The 21,734-nt window shown below is 43.9% G+C and overlaps 1 protein-coding gene across 3 annotated transcripts in view; it reads right to left on the reverse strand.

Annotated features, from left to right (window-relative positions):
- Positions 1-21,734, reverse strand: part of LOC111851312 (protein turtle homolog B-like) — a 41,174-nt gene that overhangs the window by 19,314 nt on the left and 126 nt on the right. For 2 of the 3 annotated variants that reach the window (XM_023826110.2, XM_023826109.2), the window contains exons 1-2: positions 8,349-8,638; positions 268-465 (exon numbers count right to left, since the gene is read on the reverse strand). In XM_023826110.2, coding sequence (XP_023681878.1) covers positions 268-465; positions 8,349-8,412 — 262 coding nt within the window. In that variant the 5' untranslated portion in view covers positions 8,413-8,638. Of the gene's footprint in view, positions 1-267; positions 466-8,348; positions 8,639-21,734 lie in introns of those variants that run through there. The other variant, XM_023826112.2, reaches the window with a different exon arrangement.

Consider the following 21,734-nt stretch of genomic DNA (forward strand, 5'->3'; position numbering starts at 1 on the left):
CCAGACACAGGGCAGGAAACACATTGTAAGAAATCACGCCTATTTTTCTTTACCAGTCTCTGACCTGGGAGTCTGTAGGTCTTGCGAGACACATTTGACTTTGAATCTGGTGCAGTAACTTCCCAAACAAGACCATCAATAAAGCAGTTAAGAGCACACATGGAGAACACTTAGCATGTCTGTGCAACACAACTTATATGTGATTTCTTTTTTTACACTCGAAACCTAGGGGTACTGAAATAGCCTCGAGACTCTAGGAAGACTTACCAGCATACTCTGGGTCCACATGCGGCGGGTAGAAGCGGAAACTGATGAAGAAGGGCATAGGCACGCTGGACCGGAACCACTCCACCACATAGGCAGGCTGCGGGCCGCTCAGGGGCCAGGACACGTCACATCCCAGCACCACGGTCTCACCAGCACGCACTGTCACAAACCGGGGCTCCTCTCTTGCTATGCGGGGACCTAAGGGGGGTCACCAAGGGGGCAGCGAGATACGGAGGTCACTGCGAGGACCCCATGATGCTGGGGTCACTGTGGGAGACCCCACGATTATACACACTGACGCCATCAACTGCAGGGAAGGTGCACTGGATGGCAGTCAGGAGACCCAGTGGGATTCTATTGTTAGTAATTATGAGTGTTTGAAGGGGAACAGGCTGTCATTACCGCCCACACACCCACTGTCTGGCTTCACACAGCCTGAAAAGGCATACTGGGGTTGGCAGTCACCTAGCCAGCTACCTCTCCATCCATCTTTGCCGCAGAGGTCATAGAGGACTCACAAGCTGGGGATTTGCAGTGCCGTACAGTATATGTACATCGCACCTGAACAGAAGAGTGGCTCAGAGCAGTTCTAACCAGTCAAAACCAGTTCCGACCAGCCAGCCCATTCACTGCCAATCACATACTGCTGCTGTTGGCCATCTGCTCATAGCAGGACATTTTCAATTTGCCTCAGCGACCACTGGATCTCCACAGGGTCTAACCCTAACCCCCAAAACGCTCTGCTACTGTTGACATCTTGCAGAAAGTCAGCTTTTCAAATGGTATTATCAACTAAAAAGTAGTAGCCAGAAAAATTTCTCAACAGTAGTATTTCACTGTAAACCAAACAGCATATTATCTATGACGGTTTATTTGAAATGCATTCCACCCATCTATTTTCCAGTGCAGAGCTGCAGTGAGGCTGGAGTCTACACCATGGAGCTGAAGCAGGGGACACACTGGCATACCTGTCTATCATAGTTTGGGTGTATTCGGTATAAAAAAAAAAAAGACGTCAATGCTTGCAAGTTAAAAGGACCCAGTATAATTAGTGTGAATGGCAGAGGCCTACAGAAATGCCACCAGACCTGCATGGAATTTCAGTCCCCTATCACTCAGTTCCAGTGGAGACGGTGAGATTATCCCCTCAGTCCAGATCCTTTACAGAGCTTCTACTTGACACAAAGATGAGAGGGCAGCTTAATCCCATCCTGCAGCAACTAATAACTATCCATTATCCTTCAGAAATAACTACAGAGCAAAAAAGTTCACAGCTGATGGGCCAATAATTAAGAGTCAGAGGAGCAACGGTCACATGACTCCACTCAGAATCGCCCACCCATTAAAGTCAGATCTGAGACAGGTGTCATGTGGGACAAGGTGTTAGCACGAGCGGCCTTCTGCCATGCTGTGACCTTCAGAAGGAACGAAAACAAGGTTTTCCTCAAATCTCTCACCTCTCTTTAAACACTCAAGAAATACCAAAGGTATTAATAAAAAAAAAAAAAACTGTTGTAAATTAAGAGGCACACATGGGTATAAATGGATCTACTTGGTAAAATATACTTGACATTCATCTAGCAATTAAAATTATTTAAGGCATTAAAATAAAGACTTTCCATGTATTTTCAAAAAAGGTCATTTAGATCCAGGGCAGGCAGCTTAGACTGAGATGGCAGTGGTACCTCGGACCCAGGGGACGATGAAACCGGGTTGGATTTGGACAAGATTGCCGATCTGTTTTGAACTGGAAAGGAGGGAGGGCCTTCAATTCCTGGCCAAACTCTAATAAAAGATTAATTTTGTGAAGAGGGTTGGTACTGGCGGGACCGGAGAGGTCCGGCGTCTGGAGGTCGCGGCCGGAGCGCCTCTGTTTCCGTGTGCGTGTATGACACCAACCAGAGCTGTATTGATCTAGACCAAAAAAAGACGAATCGTGAAGATGAAGGTCATGCTGCTCACTGAGACATGAGGCGAAGTTACGCACATTACCTCTGCATTTTACCAACACAGGAAAATGAACAGGACTCACGGTGAAGAGAGTCATCCTCTTCTTATGTCTCGGATCACAAGCACCAATAAAGAAGGTCCTCGGATATCCAACCTTTCACAGTGTCTGGCATCGAGCCAGTGTGACTGAGCTCCTGCTTGTCCTTTCCCCTGCCCTTCCCCCCCCCCCCCCCCCCCAAGCTGGTGCTGCCTTAGCCACTGCATTCCTGTGCTTAATCTGCTTTGTTGAGCCAAACACTCCCCCCTCGCACCTAACTGAAGGAGCATGTTTTGGCCAAGCCCGTGCCAGCAGGGGGTGGTGTGCAGCTCTGTGGGTTAAGACCCATGGTCAGAAGGTCGTTGGTTCAAAACCTGGTCAGCAAAGTGATTCCAGCATTGGGCCCTTGAGCAGGGACCCTTAAGCTTTAACTGTTCCAAGAACTGGCTAACCCTGATTTCCCAAGTGTGCGTCACTTTGGGTAAAAGCATCTGCTGCTGTGGCCCTTCCAGGGTCATGATACAGTGCAAGACAGGGCTATTCGAAACACGGTCCTCGAGGTCCGAGCACTGCCGATTTCCCAGCCTTCCTTTACCTGTGAGCCAGGTGTGAAGCCTCTGGCCAATCAGAATCAGGGTGAGTTAAGAGATAGAACTTATGAACAACGTAGCGTTAAGAAGGCTTCGGGAAGCTCATCCCGGTAATTATTAAACTAACTTCCTGGGAGCACTGAAAACAAGGCCTGGATTTGGAATCGGGGTCCAGAGTTGAAGAGCCCTGAAGTAAGATAAGGACCAGAAGAGATTCTGTCTGGAGTATTTCTGTGACCAGAAAGGTAAACTCAAATTTAAAGCCCAGATACAATACCCAGCTGGAGATGAAGGGAATTCAGGCGATAAAGGTTAAGCTTGTTTATGAACTCGTGCAGAACCTTGTGTTCAGTGATCATCTTCTCCTGGCAAAAAAACATATTTTCACAGCAGCTCTACGCTGTCAGAGGCACCATCATCAATGTCAACACATCATCACATCCACGTCAGAGAATGACTGGGCTTTGCTCATTAGTTTCTAATGATACCACCCTGTTTCAGCTCATTGCTGTCTGTCCACCAAGAAATTCCAGCGGAAATAATGATATTCCTACGATATTTTAAAGAAATGTCTGACACATACAGAGCACATAAGACCCAGTTTGACAGGAATTTAGCATTTAGCATGCTATACCATGACAGTATATCAAAGACCCATCTCTCCTAGCAGCACCACACAGGCTGGGTATAATGTATTACCCTCAAACACCACACTGTCCTTTTTACGAGTCTGTAACACGAGCTAGATCTATAACAAAAGCTAGATCAGCAACACCCACACAATTAATGTCAACATGCTCATTTTCTTAATGGAACCATTGTCATTAATTTTTTTTTCTTATATGCTGAGTGTTTTTTTTTTTTTAACTAAAACCAGTTTGCTTTGTACTGGTTTTTGTGTGACTGCCTGGCTACTCCCAGGAGGGGAAAGGATGGAAACTGGAAGTCAATGGGTAGAGCGATAAATTCACAGCTTGCGCTGACCGCAGCATTTCACAGATCTACCCCTCTGGAGTTCCAGTACAGATAGCCCTGCTTACATTCTCCTATGATGTATAGAGCCCCTCGTCGCCCCCTTCAGGGCAGGCCCAATCATCGCCGGCGACAGATCTCACTACCCACCATAAAGAGAGATCATGCACACAATTTATTTGGATTGAAAATCCAATTTAAATGCTAAGCAGACCATTGACATTGAACACCTGGCCTAAATTTGGGGCAAGCTGTCCACGAACACCCCCAGAATATGCCGAGTCAGTATTTAGATGAGTCCACTGGGACGCCCCCAGTCACTCCATCCAGTCTATAACTGCAACCTTCAGGCCTCAGACGGCGTGAAGGCCTCGCTTTCCCAGTGAGCGCTTCTCAGGCCTTTGTGCTATTTTAAACCAGCGTGACGCGGTTGAAGCGAGAAGTCGAGTCTGAGGGGGATTCGGCTGAGAGTCTGCACAGCCTTCTGCGTCACACAGGCAGCAGGGCTGAGACAGAGTAGCAGACGCCTTGCTGTGTTCAGGGTCAGTGGGATACGACCCCCCCCCTCTCAGCAACCGGGTCACCCCGGCTAAACTGAACGTCTTTTTGTTTCTGTAAAATAAATAACGTGAAAGAAAAAAAAATTCTGGTACAGCATTTCTACGAAAACCAGGATTATGGAATTCACGTATCCAGCGAGCAGTGCAAATCCTATATTATTGCCAAAATATTGTCCATGTCTAATCCTCTTATTCAGAGCTTTGCAGTCAGGAGACTGGCTGTCTTAATTTCCAGCTGTCCTTTAGCAATACATTTCAAAATGTGGGACTCTGGAGCTGGAGTCTGCAAAGTCACGGGCAGAAAGGAAGAGTGAAGGGAGAATTAAGATTCTTAAGAGTGAATCAGAAAGACATTTTTAAACCAGATTTAATTTTTCTTTTCAAGACAAAGATCTTAATATCATTGACTTTTTTATTGGATTCTATAGCTATTCTTTAGATGGGACAGAAACACGGTAGGGATGATCCGAGAGAACAATAGAGCTCCGAACAGCAGAGGATCCTACTGAGGAAAGAGTTAGGAGAGAAATGACGGCAGCTCTTAAAGTGCAAGCATAAGAAGGCAAATGGAGCAGGTTCAGAACAAGGCATAATATGGATCTGAGAACTGAGAATATTCTGGAACACTATGGGCTGAACAGAACTTAGGAGGCCCAGCAAAGGATCAAACGACCAAAGTTCAAATGAGGTCCACCACGCAGATACCAGACCAGGACAACAACCCCTGAAGGTCTTAACTCCCTCAAGTATTTTATCACATTTAATACGATTCCATTGTCGCTATTTATTTTTTGAATGTCTAACATTAAGTGCCAAAAAAAACACGAATGATCAAAAAACAACCAAACGAAACATACATTTAAGCGATAACACCCTGAAATCAGTACGGATATGAGTAAGCAGATACCTTTCATCATGAGAGCTAGAAGCCTGTTGCCGTATCGTGGCTGGAGGAACGTCAGCGTGAGACATTCTGACACAGCAAGGTTCGTCTGGCAGCTCCCTGGAGGGGGAGGGGGAGTCCCAGAACCCAGACATGCACCACCGGCTCCAGTGTTTCAGAAACACCCAGAGTGCTTAGCAACGGGCTGCTGCCTGATCCCCTCGATGCAGTGTGTTTCCGGCAGCCGTCTGATACAGCCATGCCTGGTACTTCATTACCACGTTTAGCAAACCGGCTGAGGAAAAAAATGTAAAAAAAAAAAAAAAAAAAACATGACACAGCCTCAAAACATCACGAAGGCTTCGACGGGGACCGTGCCTCACTCTCTCTTCTCCGTCTGTTTCATGTGAAAACACATTGAGCGCATACATACACCAAGAGCAATTAAAATGGCACATCAAAACACCACCTGCCAAAAAAACTGGGACATAAATATATACCAACAGCCACAAACTGAGACCACCACACTAAGTGTATTCTGCAAACAATTTAATGTGGTGAGTTAAATACTTTCTAGTAACTCTGTAAGCTTCATAGAATAAACCTGTTTTGCACCAAGAATCCCACAATATCAGTTAGGTGTGTGCGCCAGAATGGTAATTAGTCAAATGAGACTCAAAATACTGACTTACTTTTAAGAGTTATACATTGCAGTTGCAGTATTCATGCATCTTCCAACTGCTTGTCTAGTTTGGGGTTGTAAGGGGTTTCTATTCAATCACAACACATTCAAGTACTGCTCTGTATTACATGTAAGTAACTGGGGGGGGGGTTACAATAAGAGTGAAACCACTGTTTCATGGCCTTACGGAACATGGGTAAAGTTACACCAGTGTCAGACACCATTCCATCAGGGCCCTAACTGGATAAACTAACTAAGAAACTGGATGTATATCCATAGAAAATTAACTGCAAATAGGAGCAATCTATGTATTTGGTGAAGCAATTGATTAAACGTGCCCAAATACAAATGATCCCAGACAATAGTGACACTGCTAAAATATGGAAAAGAAATGAAATTGAACATAATCCTATTTAGTTGTCAAGCCAATGTACTCAGTGACATAATCAATTCTGAGATGGCTCTTCTGGCTGGTGCCATACAGATTCACAGAAGACCGTCAAGCTGGTTATGGCTTAGGGAAGGCGGCCGGACCTTGAAGTCCAGCTACGACAGCAGGGGACACGCGAGTAAGGAACCTGACGCAGAAGCGGATGTCTAGGTTTGATGTGAAGATCCAAGGTTTACTTCAAATGAGAGAAAACACCGAAGAATTTTTATATGGCACTATAAAAATAGGAAGTCCTTAATATAGCATTTTAAATTATAATAATATCTTAAGTGAGCTATTTATTTGCAGAACAGTTTACTTGTGCCCAAAAATAGCTAATTATTAGAATATTAAATTAAAAGTTCACTTTAATAAATTATCTAGAAAAAAAAATACTTATAATGATAAAATTACATCTATCAATCACACAAATGCACAAGCAGTGTCTGGTGATTGCTACATTAACTGAGTGACAGGAAAATGTAATATATTAGCTAATGTATCCTGTGTCCACAGACAGGACACCTGTGGCCTGCTAACAGGCCTTACGGAATGCTAATGTGCTAAAGCTAACCGGGTGACTATGAGACACCAAAGGGTCTTGTTGCATGCTAACGTGCTAATGCATGACAAGCTGCTAACGGCTGGCCCAGAGGTCCCCATATAAATCATGTCCTGGTAAGAGTACCACTAAGCATCCACATCACCACCCCTGGTGAGTGAAACTTGATCACACTGAGTCATATCAAAATGACTTCCTGGGGGTCTGTGTGCTGTCCTTGCAGCAGTGGCTGTGCACTGAGACATTCCTTGTGGATTGTGCTTCTTCCATCACAGGAAAATAACCTTTCTTAATTAATACAGTTAATAGCAGGTCATCCCACACTCTCAGAGCGTCCCTAAGTCACAGCTCACATCTCAGGAAAAGAACATCCTACTGGGACAGAACGTTCCATAATTATGCAACACCCTAAAATGACAGGATGTCCCACACTGACAGCTTCTACTGTAACGGAACATCCCAAAACAGCTCAACACCTCACAGCAAGATAACATCCCTCAAAAACACCCAGCAATGACATAACACACTAACAAAATGCCACAAAAAAGCAAAATAAAACGTATTGTACTATATTTCAGCAGTTTATACCTCCGTAACAAGCAAATTGTTGTAATCTTATAGGTAACTGTAAAAGCATACTCCCCCTTCTGGTTAAAGTTGGAACAGCAAGGGTAAGCAAGTCCACGAGGACGGGGTCAAATGTAAAACGTCGGCGCTTCACTGTATCACACTTCTTACGTTTCCAACCGAACTGTTCCATGGGTTATAAAATATTCTCTCAAAGGGATGAATGACCAATAGGTATACGTGAATATTTGCATTTAAACATGGATATTCTACTAATTTTTCCATTTATCCTAGTACATCGTTTTCTTATCCCAATATTTAAACTTTAATTTCCAATGTAATAAAACAACATCTTTAGCAAGTAAGGAAAATGTAGTGTAGGGTTGTCGAGACTTTAAACATAACCTGAAAGAATATTGAAAAACTATACAATTATACTTGCAATTACATAATAATACGTATATTACAGTTACTGTACATTTTCGTCGTATTCAAAATATCCCCCTGTCGGTTTTACCTGCACACCTGATTTTTTTTATTATGAAACGTTTCACAAAATATTATTACGTTCCAAAAAAAAAAAAACTCAAATTAGGGAATTCGTTCAAAGCGGATTTTTTGTGAATATAACTGCAACAAAATTAGTATTTAAAAGTTACTAATAATCCAACAGAAAAACCACAAATATTTATCTATTACATTTAACATAATATAAACACTGATATAATTGTATTGCAACCAATAATGAAACGGAAAATTAATTTTTTCGGGTGAATAAACAAAACTAATGGGAAACGCACTGAGCGATCGTTCAACTTACAGAACCCAAATATTGCGCTTCAACTCACCTTGTTTAGACGATCCTTCGGCGCTGAATACACACGCTATCAAAACGACCACATACCAAATCATAGTACTATTGCCAACCCGCAAGAAACCTCTTCATATCTTAAAGTGTCCCGTTCGGCAGATATTTCATTGCCGAACCTCTTCGGCCATGGATCCCGGCGGCACCCTTTCACTCGTGCCCTGTCACCATCCCCTCCTATCCGTACGCTCTCTTCGTAGCCGAGCACTTGCACCGGAACGTCCCGAAAGCGGCCGCGCAGCTGTTGGCAAATCCCACTAAAACCATGCATGAGTATTTAGCGGCTGGGTCCGCCTCCGCTACACGCCCATTGGCCGGCAGGTGAGAATCGGGGGCGTGGTCGCCGGCTCTGGGGCTGTTCTGATTCAAGATCAGTTGAGGATGGGGTAGCCTTGAGAGCCGCAGTATCATGCGCAATAGCGAAGAGGCGGCGCGGCGCCTTAGCTGCGGCTCGGCCGGGTTTGCGTCGCAGGATCACGACAGTGGCCGATCGCCGGCAGTCAGCTGTTCGTCCGATAACTGTCGTCGCGCCGCGATGCATATTAACTCGTTTGCGTTCGTGGAGTCGTTTTGGCAACGCAGTCTTCCCATTTATAAACGACATTTAACTTTTCGGTTGTGCCCATATTTATATTCGCACCGCAAGCGCACTGGTCGCAGTCACTATTTAAAAAGAAGGAACAAGCACCGGCTTCTTGGTGCGGCACCGAACACAGCTGTCTAGGCTTCTTTGCCATTCCTTTACACTACGTAGCATCACCGGGTACCCTACGTCACTATTAGACATTACCTAGTTTCCAAACTTCTCATTAAAACCATTTAAATGATTTTATCAGTTGATGTAGAAATACTTTGTATCTTGATAAACATTTACACGTTTTCTACACTGCACTCATATATCACCTATAAACGCTACCAGGTATCAGTTTATTTTTAGCTACATTGTTTTCTAATTAGATTTTGTTCTGCGTGGTGTATTAGTCTATTTTATACTGAATGTTGAGCTGCTTTTCTTTCTATTACTTTTGCTATGAGATATATGGATATATATTGCAGGATTGGGATAAAGATTTTATGTACCTTTATTGTTATTTGTGGCCCGTACAATATGATAAACCACGCCTAAAGACAGCGAGACCGTCAAATCTATTGAACGCCGCTCTTAATAAGGAATGGCTCATTTAAAATGTTATATAACATCATAAATGTTATAAATGTATAATTATATTAATTGTTTTTAGTAGGCATTGCACCTTATATTTCTCGCTGCTGAGGACATTAAGAAAAACAGTTTGTCTAGTTACATTAGAACAAGTCCGCAGCTGTCACCTCATGACGCTAAGGTTTCCTTAGCCGGCCAATTAACGCAGTAAGGACGCATGTGAAATTCAGATGACGTCTGATAGGTTTCTCTACATCGTTTATTTTCTGGTATTTTAAAATGTCATGTAAATATTTCAGTTCTGCCAGTCGTGTTTTTCCACAGGAGGGTTGGGTTGCGGCACTTAATTGTGACAAAGTACATTTCTGGGGAAGAGCGTCGAGTCCTCGTCTTGGTCCTTTCTGCGCGTTTCTTAAGATAATGGAACCTTCTTGCGGAGTGTAAGGCGGACTGTCTTTTCTCTAATTAGAGTCTGATGTAAAGCAGAGTTTCACATGGCGTGGGCAGAGGTCACATAAAGAGTATTTATATCCCGAAATGGGTGTGGTCAAGATGGTAATGATAACATTTTTGTAGTGTTTCATCCTCTAGAGCCGCAACAAGATTTTCGATTGTCATTGGTAGCCTCGATAATCTGAGCATAAATGAATATTTACCATCCCGCGCAGGGTGCTCCCGGCTCCAGGTAACCCGACATTGCATGAGCACTAATGAAATATGGTTGACTGGAAGGCGTTACGATTATTTTCCCTAACGTCTCCTTTGGTCACTTAAGGTAATTTATGATATAATCATTTCACCTGCTTGGTGGTATAGCATCCTAATGTGATTTCAAATATCAATCCATCAGAAATACAGTTCTTCCATTATACAAAACTGCTTAACAACGGTACAATAAGTGTGTAGGCTATTTAAATTATAATCATATACTTCTATTATCCTATTAAGTCTTACAGAAGAGAAAGTCTTTAATGCACACAGTATTTGTTAAAAGAACTGAAATTCAGTAGCTTACATTGACTTTATGTTTAAATTTAGCTGTAAGAATCATCACTGCAATATGTGGGATTTAATTAAACCCCGGCTATTTCTGTCTCCACATCACTTAATACCCATCCAATAAAACCCACATGTATGTCTTTTAGTTTCTGTATGATGTTTTTAATATAGATAACATGTGTCATGACAAAAGCATATTGTGCCCTCGGCTGAATTTTGGAAGACTGTAGAATTCTGAAGCATTGCACTGTTCTTTGGATGGAAACCATACCTAGTGCTGTTTATAGCTGTTACAGTATATGTGAATGTCAGTGTGTGTGTGTGTGTTCTGTGGGGTTTCCAGTCCAGCAGAGAGGATTTCTTAGGCTAGAGATCATCATCATAACATGATTTCACAGAATGCCAGTGTAACAGGGATGACCTTTCTTAGGATGGTCACTGTACCAGGAGCAGAGGGCGTCATGGTAACAGAGACGGTGATTTTGGAGATGATGTCACTGTAAAACAGAGGATGTCTCACTAAGTATGCTCACTATAGGAGAATGGATGTCACATGGTCTTACTGTGACAAGAAGGATGTTACAGAAGTTTCTATCTTTCGTTTCTCTGAAAGATAGGATGTTATTTTCTGTCTGGTCAGGGTAACAGTGATGATGTAACAGAGAGGGTGTCTTAATGTGTCTGGCCAGTGTGTCAGAGAGGTTGTCTTAATGTGTCTAGTCAGTGTAACAGAGGGGATGTCTTAATGTGTCTGGTTATTGTAACAGAGAGGTTGTCTTAATGTGTCTAGTCAGTGTAACAGAGGGGATGTCTTAATGTGTCTGGTTATTGTAACAGAGAGGTTGTCTTAATGTGTCTAGTCAGTGTAACAGAGGGGATGTCTTAATGTGTCTTCGATAGTGTAACTGAAAGGATGTCTTAATGTGTCTGGTTACTGTAACAGAGAGGATGTCTTAATGTGTCTGGTTATTGTAACAGAGAGGTTGTCTTAATGTGTCTAGTCAGTGTAACAGAGGGGATGTCTTAATGTGTCTTCGATAGTGTAACTGAAAGGATGTCTTAATGTGTCTGGTTACTGTAACAGAGAGGATGTCTTAATGTGTCTTCGATAGTGTAACTGAAAGGATGTCTTAATGTGTCTGGTTACTGTAACAGAGAGGATGTCTTAATGTGTCTGGTTATTGTAACAGAGAGGTTGTCTTAATGTGTCTAGTCAGTGTAACAGAGGGGATGTCTTAATGTGTCTTCGATAGTGTAACTGAAAGGATGTCTTAATGTGTCTGGTTACTGTAACAGAGAGGATGTCTTAATGTGTCTGGTTACTGTAACAGAGAGGATGTCTTAATGTGTTTGGTCAGTGTAACAGACAGGAAACTAGATCTTATAGACTTGTAAGACTGTAAGCTTGAGATGGTACGGAAGCTGACCAGAACCGCTGAAACAGCACTGAATCCTTTTAGGTCATGGAGCGGCAGTCGATCGATATTTGGAGTCGTAGTTTTCAAACTGTCATGACAGTCAGTTTTGTAGTACAGCTATAGCGACTCCCTGATGAATGGCACTGCAACCCAGAGCCAGTGGCTTAGGAAACTGCCATTAATCCCAGCGTGACAAGACAAATTAACTCCAAGCCAGGAATCAGCTTCGCCGGCCTGATGGTTAATGATGACTTCTGATGCTATATTTGCCATTGCAAATGGATTATATTGTTTTACAATAAACCTTTTAAGAAGCAGTTCTTTTTTAGTCTCCTTAAGATAGGGCTGATTATAATGAAGTCTGGTGGCAACAATCCAGCATGTTCCCATAAAATGAAATAACGATCCTGTAAGACTGAGGTCTGCTTCTTCTCCCAGACCCTGCTGTCCAAACCTGCAGTCCGCCACTGCATTCTCCCCAGCCCAGCCCCCATTTTGTCTTCTTGCATGTCGTCCCTTGTGACGATCCCAAAACATCTATCTTCCTCCTTCTTTGTATTTGTAAATCCCGTTGCCCAAATATTTCCCAATTCTTCCTTTTCTTCCCAATGTAGGAAAATGGCACATTTCAGATGTATGTTTGTGCTGTGCCCCAACAAACCAGGCTGTTGGTTTACGGGGATGTAGAGACCGGCAGGTGTTCAGACTGATATGGGGACGATTTTGCCCTTTTCATACCATAACTGACTAATTTCATGGCACATAATTAGAGAGAGACCAATGACAGTTTTTTGAATAAGGGAAGATCTATATGAGCATCGTTCCCTTAATGCAAATCTCCAAATACATCTTTGTTTCAGTGTGTTGATAAACCTACTTCGCTGGTATCAGCCCAAATTTCAGCGTGTAAAGAGTCTGCATGCTTTTCTCTTTGTACAGGTTTACTCCTGCAGTCCAAAAGCATGCAGTTCAGGTGAACTCCAACTTCTAAACTGCCCTTAACGTGTGAACATCTGTGTGTTCTGCAGTGGACTGGTAGCCCATCTGGAATGGTGCCCTGTGCTGCTTAGGTTAGGTTCACTGGGAGGTTGTGCTGGATAAGCAGTTATGGATGGATGAATGGATGGTTGGGTGTGGTTCTCCTAGAGAGACCTGAAGGCCCTGCAGCCTGGATGTGACTCGTTCTCATGGGTCAGCATGTTTGTCCCTTGCAAGTGCTGCAGGTTTTGATGCAAAGAAGGGCTAATTATCTTTCTGTGTCCTCCAAAGAACAATGCATGTAGCATCATTTTATGTAGTACATCATCCCCGTCCAAGGTAGTCCTTATCTCTACTCAGTAGGTGGTGTTGTGGGACTTCAGGCATGAGATTCATGTGAGGTCTCCTTGATATATGACTGATAATTTGTTGAAAGACTCATTGATTTCCATCACACGCTGGTCAGCCTTATTAGTTAGCTGGGCCAGCTGCTGTCGTGTCCACAGTTTTATACGGTACTGGGGCCAGCCCAAAATCAATGGAGTGAAAGTGCGCTTAAGCCGTTATTGTGTAAATAGAGCTTTTTAATCTAGTGGCAGTGCATAACTAGGGAAATGTTGCTTTGGGGCTTTATGCAGGGCCATGTCTGGAAACGTTATTAAATATAGAGCTAAATCACTGTCATGTATATGGCTGAAACCATAGTAACATATTCTGCGGGGCCTGTGTAATATACCAGGCTGAAGCCTCTGCAATTGCCGGAGCTCCAGGGTGACATGCGATATGTTGCTGAAAGTATTATTCTTTAATATGTACTGCTGGCATGTTACTGAGGGCTATGATTCGAGCTGTATGTGCTGTCGTTTTAGGGTGGTGTATGCTGTTGGTTGGGTCCCTGTGATGGTCATTGCTATTGTTTATTATGGGTTAGAAGCAGACAATCTCCAAAAGCCCAGGATTGTCCCCCCTCCCCCCTGCACTGAAGAAAGCAGATCCATCCTGACCCTCCAACCCCCTGAGCTCTATTATGGTTTTAGATTAGTTGCTTTGTGTGTGTTGTACATACTCTGTGCGTGTGTGTGACTGTGTGCATGCTGTGTGTGTGTGCATGCATGCAATTTGCGTGTCTAGTATGCATACGTGAAATGTGTGTTTCCGTGTGTGCGTGTGCAGTGTGTGTGTGCGGCGTGTATGTGTAATGTAGGCAGTGTGTCTGTCTGTGGGTGTAGTATGCATGCGCACAGTGTATGTATGTGAAATGTGTGTAGTGTGCATGTGTACAATGTGTGCATGCACTGTGTGTGTAGGTGTGTGTGTGTGCAGTGTGTGTGTGTCAATGTGTGTGTGCATGCATGCAGCATGTGTGCGTGCATGCATGCAGCATGTGTGTGTGCTGTGTATGTGCAGTGTGCGTGTGCTGTGTATGTGCAGTGTGCGTGTGTGCAGTGTGTGTGTCTGCGTGTGTGTGCAGTGTGCATGCATGCAGCGTGTGTGTGCTGTGTATGTGCAGTGTGCGTGTGCGCAGTGTGTGTCCCCGCATGTGTGCGGCGCATCGCTGGACAAAAGGAGCTGACTGATGATATTCCTTGCTTACACCAAGGCTGAATTGCAATAAATGAAGAGACACAGCAGCGCAGAGAGGGCTGCATACTTATGATAAAATCCCCCTGCAGTTAAGGTTTATGTGACCTATAAGAAGCCAGGTCCGTAAAGTTCTCTGCTTTTACAATGGGAAACAAGCCAAACCTAAGACCAGTCTGGGGCCCTTATTCTGCTGTTAAAGGGGGGGATGTCCTGAAGTAGACCAGGTTTAAGGAATTTTTTCTCCCCTTCTAACCTAAATTGGCAGTGTTGATTGCTCCGGTCCCAGCTAGATGGGGAGAATTTGATGGTGACAATTTGTATCTAGCTTGTCCTCATTTTAATTTTTTTTCTGGTTATATGTTTTTTCTCTGTCCTTTTTGTCTGAGCAGGACAACTACAATATTACTGCACTCTGTCCTTTATATGAATAGTAATGTGTCTGTTACCCATCTTCCCTTTGCTATTAAAGGTATATTTGTCTGTTGTTTATTCTTTATTCATTGCATACTGTTGTTCTTGTACTGGGTGTTGCTCATGGAACGGAAAACGTCGTCAGTATTGAATATTGGATCTCGAACAATCATACGTAAATGGTCCATGTAGACCCCACCAGACTGTAAACACGGTGATGTAACATGCGCACTCCTTAAATTATCGATTCCAACATGAACTAGTCAGTGGCAAAAACCACACCGATCTGATCTCTGATGACGACAGTACTGACACTGGCGAAGGAGGTGTCGGTGATCGCGGTGATGCGGCTGATGGGGATGATGAAGGGATGCCAATGACCAAAGTGATGATGACGAGGAGGAGGATTATGGGCATGACAATAACGGGCTTCTAGGCGAAGATCCATTGGCACATTTTCAAATCATTAAATCCGTAAATAATTTTGTCTGTCTTCTGTTTATGGAAATATAAGTGACCGTATTATTCAGATGTGAGATATTGGTGGGCTGGATCCCACATATGACTCGGAGATCTTCATATTCCTTTCTGCTTATCCCACTATGCATTAAATCACACAATATAGACATTCTGCCATCTGTGGGATGTATATTCGGCAACTGAAAATTAATTCATTCCGCGGCATCATTCCCACCAAAGCCACTTACGCACTCGCCGTGGCTCATGTGGCATTAAGATTCCGAGACGCGGCACCGTCATTGGACAGAGCTCCGCCGCAAGGTATACTCTGAAGAACGGCGCGCCGTCGCTGCCAGGGCGGCCCCCGTGAGGGGCTTGGCTGCTGCCGTCCGTCGATGACACAAAGCGCGGAGCCCATCGCAGCATGGGTCCCGCAGATGGGCGCCGCCATCGCGCGTTTGACTCAGCCTTTGATGTCACACGCCACTTGACCACCTCCCAGGGGGGTCAGACCTCCACAACTTCGGTCCAACACTTACCACACAAGCAGTGAGAAAACTACAGACAAAACAGCAATGAGACAAAACAGATGCTTTAATAATACATCCATCCATCTATATAGCTGTGTATCCACTACAGCAGGGGTGGGCCATCTTATCCGCAAAGGGTTTTTGGGGTAACCTTTAGGTCAGCTATTCCAACCCAGGTGTGAGGACTCTTCAGTCCTCTAATTAGTAATCTAATTATGGAGTTATAGTGAAAACCTGCATAAACAACGGCCCTTTCTGAATAAGACTGCCCACCCCTGCACTACAGGGTCATTCTCAACCTAGACCCCATTATGCAAGGCAGAGGTACCCCAGGTGGGATGCCGCTGCATCACAGGACACACAGTCACACACAATTACACATTAGGCGCAATTAAAGAAACACCTAACTGTGTTTTTGGACTGTAAGAGGGAAGCAAAGTACTGTACTTGAAGGAAGCATACATGTATACGGTGCTGAACACGTATGTTCCATCACTTCGACACGCTATACTAGGCTGTTCCATGTCTCTTCTACTTAGTGACATGTCTGAGTATAAAACTTCCAAATAATCCCACACCGCAGATATGAAATGAAGCCCACCTCCCAAATTAGCCGAGTGTGGACTACTAACACACTTTGGGCAAAGTGTGTTCAAACTGTGTAAAATGAATATGTGTGTGTGTGTGTTGGGGGTGCTTTTATGTTTTTTGAAAAAATGTTTTGTCCCCACAACCATAAAAATACAAATTTGTGTGCATGTCTGATGACTGTTTTTGCGTGTGAGTACATTAATGCATTAGGACAGTGTGTACAAAGACGTGAGGGGGGCTGGCCTAGACACATCCCACAGAGATCACCCACCTCTGCCACCCCCCCACCCCCCAATCTGACAGGGAGTCTTGGGACAACTCCAGGAACATGGGGGCGCTGTGCTGACTCACATGCCACCAAGTCCCGCCCCTGCCCCTCCCTCTGACAGGCTGCTGCATTTGGCCGCATCGCCGGCCTTGTGCTCTGCGCTCGCGGTGGGCGGTTCCTCCTCCTGCTCTGCCTGCCACACGAGCTGTGACACGATGAGTCACGGAGAGCACACTGCAGCTGAATGAAAGCGAAGAGCGGGAACAGGCGCGGAACCAGCAGCAGGTCCAGTCACACCGCTGCTGAATGATCTGCGGGAGCTCAGGGTCGCTCAGCCAGACCCCACAGCCCGATTGTACCGCAGAGCCTGACTGCAGTTTAACATCACGGGGCTCACTGGTATTTTAACAGTGCGCGGTTCAGCGGTATAAAATCTCGCAGCATGTAGTTCAACGGTACAAATTTTAACAGCGCAGAGACGAATGATATTATAGCCACGCCGAGCTCGTTGGCATGATGTCACGAAACGAAACAAAACTCTGAAACACAGCATGCAACCGAAACTTGGGCTATTCCCCCCATCCGTTTGGCTAAAAATGGCAAGCGTGGTTATGCAATAAAGCAGACTTAGGTCTGTGTAACTGTCTTCTGCCAGCCTGGGATCACTCCAGTCGCTCAGCTTCCCTGCACACCCTTCCGCTTCCCTAACCCGTTTGGACTGCGTCTAGTTGGCATTAGCGTGCAATCTGGTGTCACGGAGCGTTATTGGTTAGCGTGCTGATCGGTGGGATTAGCATCTGCTCTCTTCTCTTAAATGCTCGTCACTTAAATTGCTGCCAATACTGATAACTGAGGTTATCATCTATCCATATTCTATCCACTTATCCAGTACAGGATAATTTGTGAATGTTTTGGTGCAATGACTGCAGGAGGAAACCCATACAAATATGGGGAGAACATGCATTCTCCAAACGCACACACACACACACACACACGTTCGTATTCATATCTTTGTGGGGAGCGTCCATCCATCTCTACAGGAAAAACTCTAATCCCAAGAATGACAACCTTAACCCTTACCCAGCCCTAACCTTAATTAAGTAACCAAACAAAATACAAGACTTTTGGCATTTTTACTTTTTTGACTGCAGCCACTGATTATTATAAAATTAAGTTCCCCCTAGTGGGGACCAAAAAAAAAAACTGGTCCACGCAACATCAAAATAATAGGTAATTATCATATTGCCATAATATGATAGATATACACAGAATTCAGACCACCAACCCAAAGGCAGTAGTGTTGCATGCTTTGAACAAACACGCCACGCTTTGGAAAACAAATGACCCTTCAAAAATGAGATTCCTTGCTCCAAATCACAAATTATAATAATTTGACTAAATTGCGCGACAAACTGCAAACGGTCCTCCACCACTGTACAGATGAAAGTCTGAAGGGGAACGAAAGTGCTCTGTGGAATTATCGTGTCAGATGTGACATTTATTTAATTTAGCTCTGTTTCCAGCTGAGCTGGCTCTTATCGATCTTTCTGTATATCCACGGGAGCCTCCGCGGTATATTCCTGTAACGGCACAAGGGCTGCCGCCTTCATGTCCTGATGCCACGTGAAACGCATTTCTGTGCATGGGGTCCTACATCATACCCAACACGCGCGTGAGTTTACACGTCCCACTCGAGAGCTTCTGATTCCTTTTGCAATTCACAGATCGCACAGAAGATATTATTGCTACATAATGTATCAAAAGCATATTGTTAACATCAACATTGCATGTTGGAACTGTGCATCTATGATTAGAAAAATTATTCCCAAAAGAGCTGCATAACTGGTTTATTAGGCAGTGTTACGCTACATCGGTGAGCATGGGTGATGAAACATTTGTATAGTCTGGCTTTTAAGACTTCCCTTTTAAATCGTTTTGATTCTCCCTCCTTCTCACACTACTGGTAACAGTATCATATGTAAGGTGCCCAGAGCCTCCAGGACACGTCGGTAAATTCATGGCGCCTTCTTCTGAAGATGCCTCGGACGCCACTTCCCTCGGGTCCTATGACTCGGAGCGATCTAGTGTCCTGAGCTGCTGTCACCCTCTCTCACCAACTGACCCGGGCTGATGCTGACTCACAGGTGCGTCTGCATGTTCAGTGACTCATCTGAGCGGGGTGGGGGCGCACTGGAGCAGCGGGTCTGTCCCACCTACTTGCATTAGACATGTAGTGTGAGTCACTAACCCCCCCAAACCCCCGCCTCCCACAGCATCATCTTGCACACAAACTTATTAGACTAACGGTGCAATTTACACTGCTTTATTGTGGAGATTGCATCATTTTCATTTTTTATTTTGTTTTTATATTTGCAGTCATGAAGAACATTTTCGCAGCGTAAGCAACACTTTTTAAAAATATCTCTCTTAAACTGCTTATTTGCCTTATCAGTATCAGTGTAATCCCACCAAAATCGTGTCGGGAATAACAGGCTCTTCCTGTTACTTCTCATTGTACCGATCCGTCGCACACTGGCAAATGACTCGCTCCCGTAGGTCGCTGGCTCAAATCCCAGGTGGGACACGGCTATAATACCCTCAATCAAGGCACTTAACCTTAGAATGCTCCGGTAAAATATCCAGCTGTTTAAAAATGATAATCAATGAAGTCGCTTCGGATAAACGAAACAGCTATGGAGTAATATATAAATATATAAATATCCGCATGGTGGCTGAAATATGGCGAGACCACTGATCCGCCATCTGTTAATGTCAGCTTGAGAGATAAACAGGAGGAACAGTCTCCGTGTCCGGCCTGGGTACGCCAATGACCTCCCAGCCGCCACCCATTCCCCGGCGTCTTAATGGACCTCAACCCTTTGCTTTCCGACAGGAAAGGATGCAGGTCGCTATTTCCTGCTAGTTTCCCTCAGTAGCCCCATCACAACTTTCATGTGATCTGACTCGCATTTAAACGGTAACGTTAAGAGCTTTGTGGAGAAACCGGTCATAAACTAATAGCCATGAAAGGTCCCAAACAGGGTGGGATCGCACTCAGTAACAATACAGACATTTAAAACAGTACATTTTTAAATCCAGAATCACGACATACGTCGGCGGAGTCACGGTCACTCCACTTCCCCACACCATTTAAATGGTGATTTGGCCGCGTCCCAAGCTCAGGCAGAATCCAACTTCTGTGTGCTATAAATTAACCAGCCTGTGAATGTGTGAAATCACGTTTGGAGCAGGACAAGAGAGTGGCTCTGAATGCACCCCTCCCAGAATGCTTCCGTGCCATTGTAAACTGATCAATATTATTGATCGTCTGCCCAGAAAATGACGTGATAACGGAATAAAGGATATTCAGAAACAATCGTACATTTGCAGTCAGCAGTGGATGCATTATAATTCATAAAACCAAATGGCAAATTTCCAGAAAGGATTCATCACGTATCACAATATCTGTGCAGACAGGGACTCCTTTTTTAGCCACCGGGAACGAGTCACGTGGTTTCCCGGGTCTAACCGGATCAGAGGTACGGGCTCGGCCGGGGAGAGCTGCAGAACAACACCTGGGAGGTGGGAGGGGAACGAGGCGAGCTGATGTCACCCCCACCCCCGGGGCGTGTGGCGGGAACACAGTGCACTTCACTGTGATTCATGTACACCAACATGTGTGAGTGGAGATGTGAGTCAGTCCAGCCATATATAAGGTTCAGCACCCCCCACCCCCACCACCACGCCCTCAAACCTTGCATACACAATGTACCATGACATTTTGCATTCCCACGATTTTAGTAAGTTGATAAACAAAATAATAATTAATATAAAATAACCAATAATTACCACATTTATGGCATACTTTAATGTGAGTGAGCAATCCTGCTAAATTAATCCAATTAAAACTGCACAAAAGACCGAGTTTATGTAATTTTAACGTGTGAATGTGTTATAATTCTGCTTCCTCAAAGTAAATATTTTTTATCACAACATTAGCATTAAGAACACTCCGTGTTTGAGGGGGAGTCATGCAGTGACGCAGCAAGCCAATGACGCCATCTATCGGAGGGTCTGCAGGTTGACACATAAATCACTGTAGCTGTGTGACACACTAACATATTACAGTGGAGATGTATCAACTTTAACCACTTCTTTGCATTATTTTGTGACACTGAGATGAAGATGACTGACGCAATTTGAAAATTATTCGACTAATTTATTCAGTGAATTGATCATTCAGTTGATACATCGGTAAATACACATATAAACACACATGCAGCACAGGTCTTCAGGTTGCACGCAATGTTATTGGTGGCTACGTGCTGCATCACTGTGACGGGAAAGCCAGACAACCGTCTCTTGTAACTAAATCTGCAATTTGAACCAAATAAAATTCTTTTAATTCAATGGGTAATCTCGGTTCAAATAAGCTTTTATAAGACTATGAACAGGTAAGCGAAACAGTGTTACACTTGCTAGTTTTATGACCACGACCCTTGTATACAATTTTGCAAATGTATCGTTTTAATTCTAAATCTCTCGATCTATTTCCCAAATATTGGTAGAAATACTAATATTATTTATAAAACAAAACTAGGGATGCAAGAAGTTTGCTAATTGGAACATGCATTGTGAGAATATACATGACACACATAATATCAAATGTAGAGGGGATGTTTTACAACAGCTTTGGCTGAACATATGCAGGTTTGCATACAGTGTATCGTGCTTTGATGATGGTCGGTGCCATAGACTTTATTATGCAAAAACAAACGATAAAACCCAGAACAAACCAGTAAATATATTTTAAATGTTTTAATTTGGGAAGCATTATTCATCAAGAACGACGGCGTGGACGGGGATATATACCGACGTCATAGAAAATGCGCAGCAATAAATAAATGTTTTCTGATGAAACAGTTTATGATTAAAGGACTAAATCGGTGTAAAATATACACAACAG

Source organism: Paramormyrops kingsleyae, chromosome 17 (assembly GCF_048594095.1).
Source record: "Paramormyrops kingsleyae isolate MSU_618 chromosome 17, PKINGS_0.4, whole genome shotgun sequence".
NCBI classification, from domain to species: Eukaryota; Metazoa; Chordata; class Actinopteri; order Osteoglossiformes; family Mormyridae; genus Paramormyrops; species Paramormyrops kingsleyae.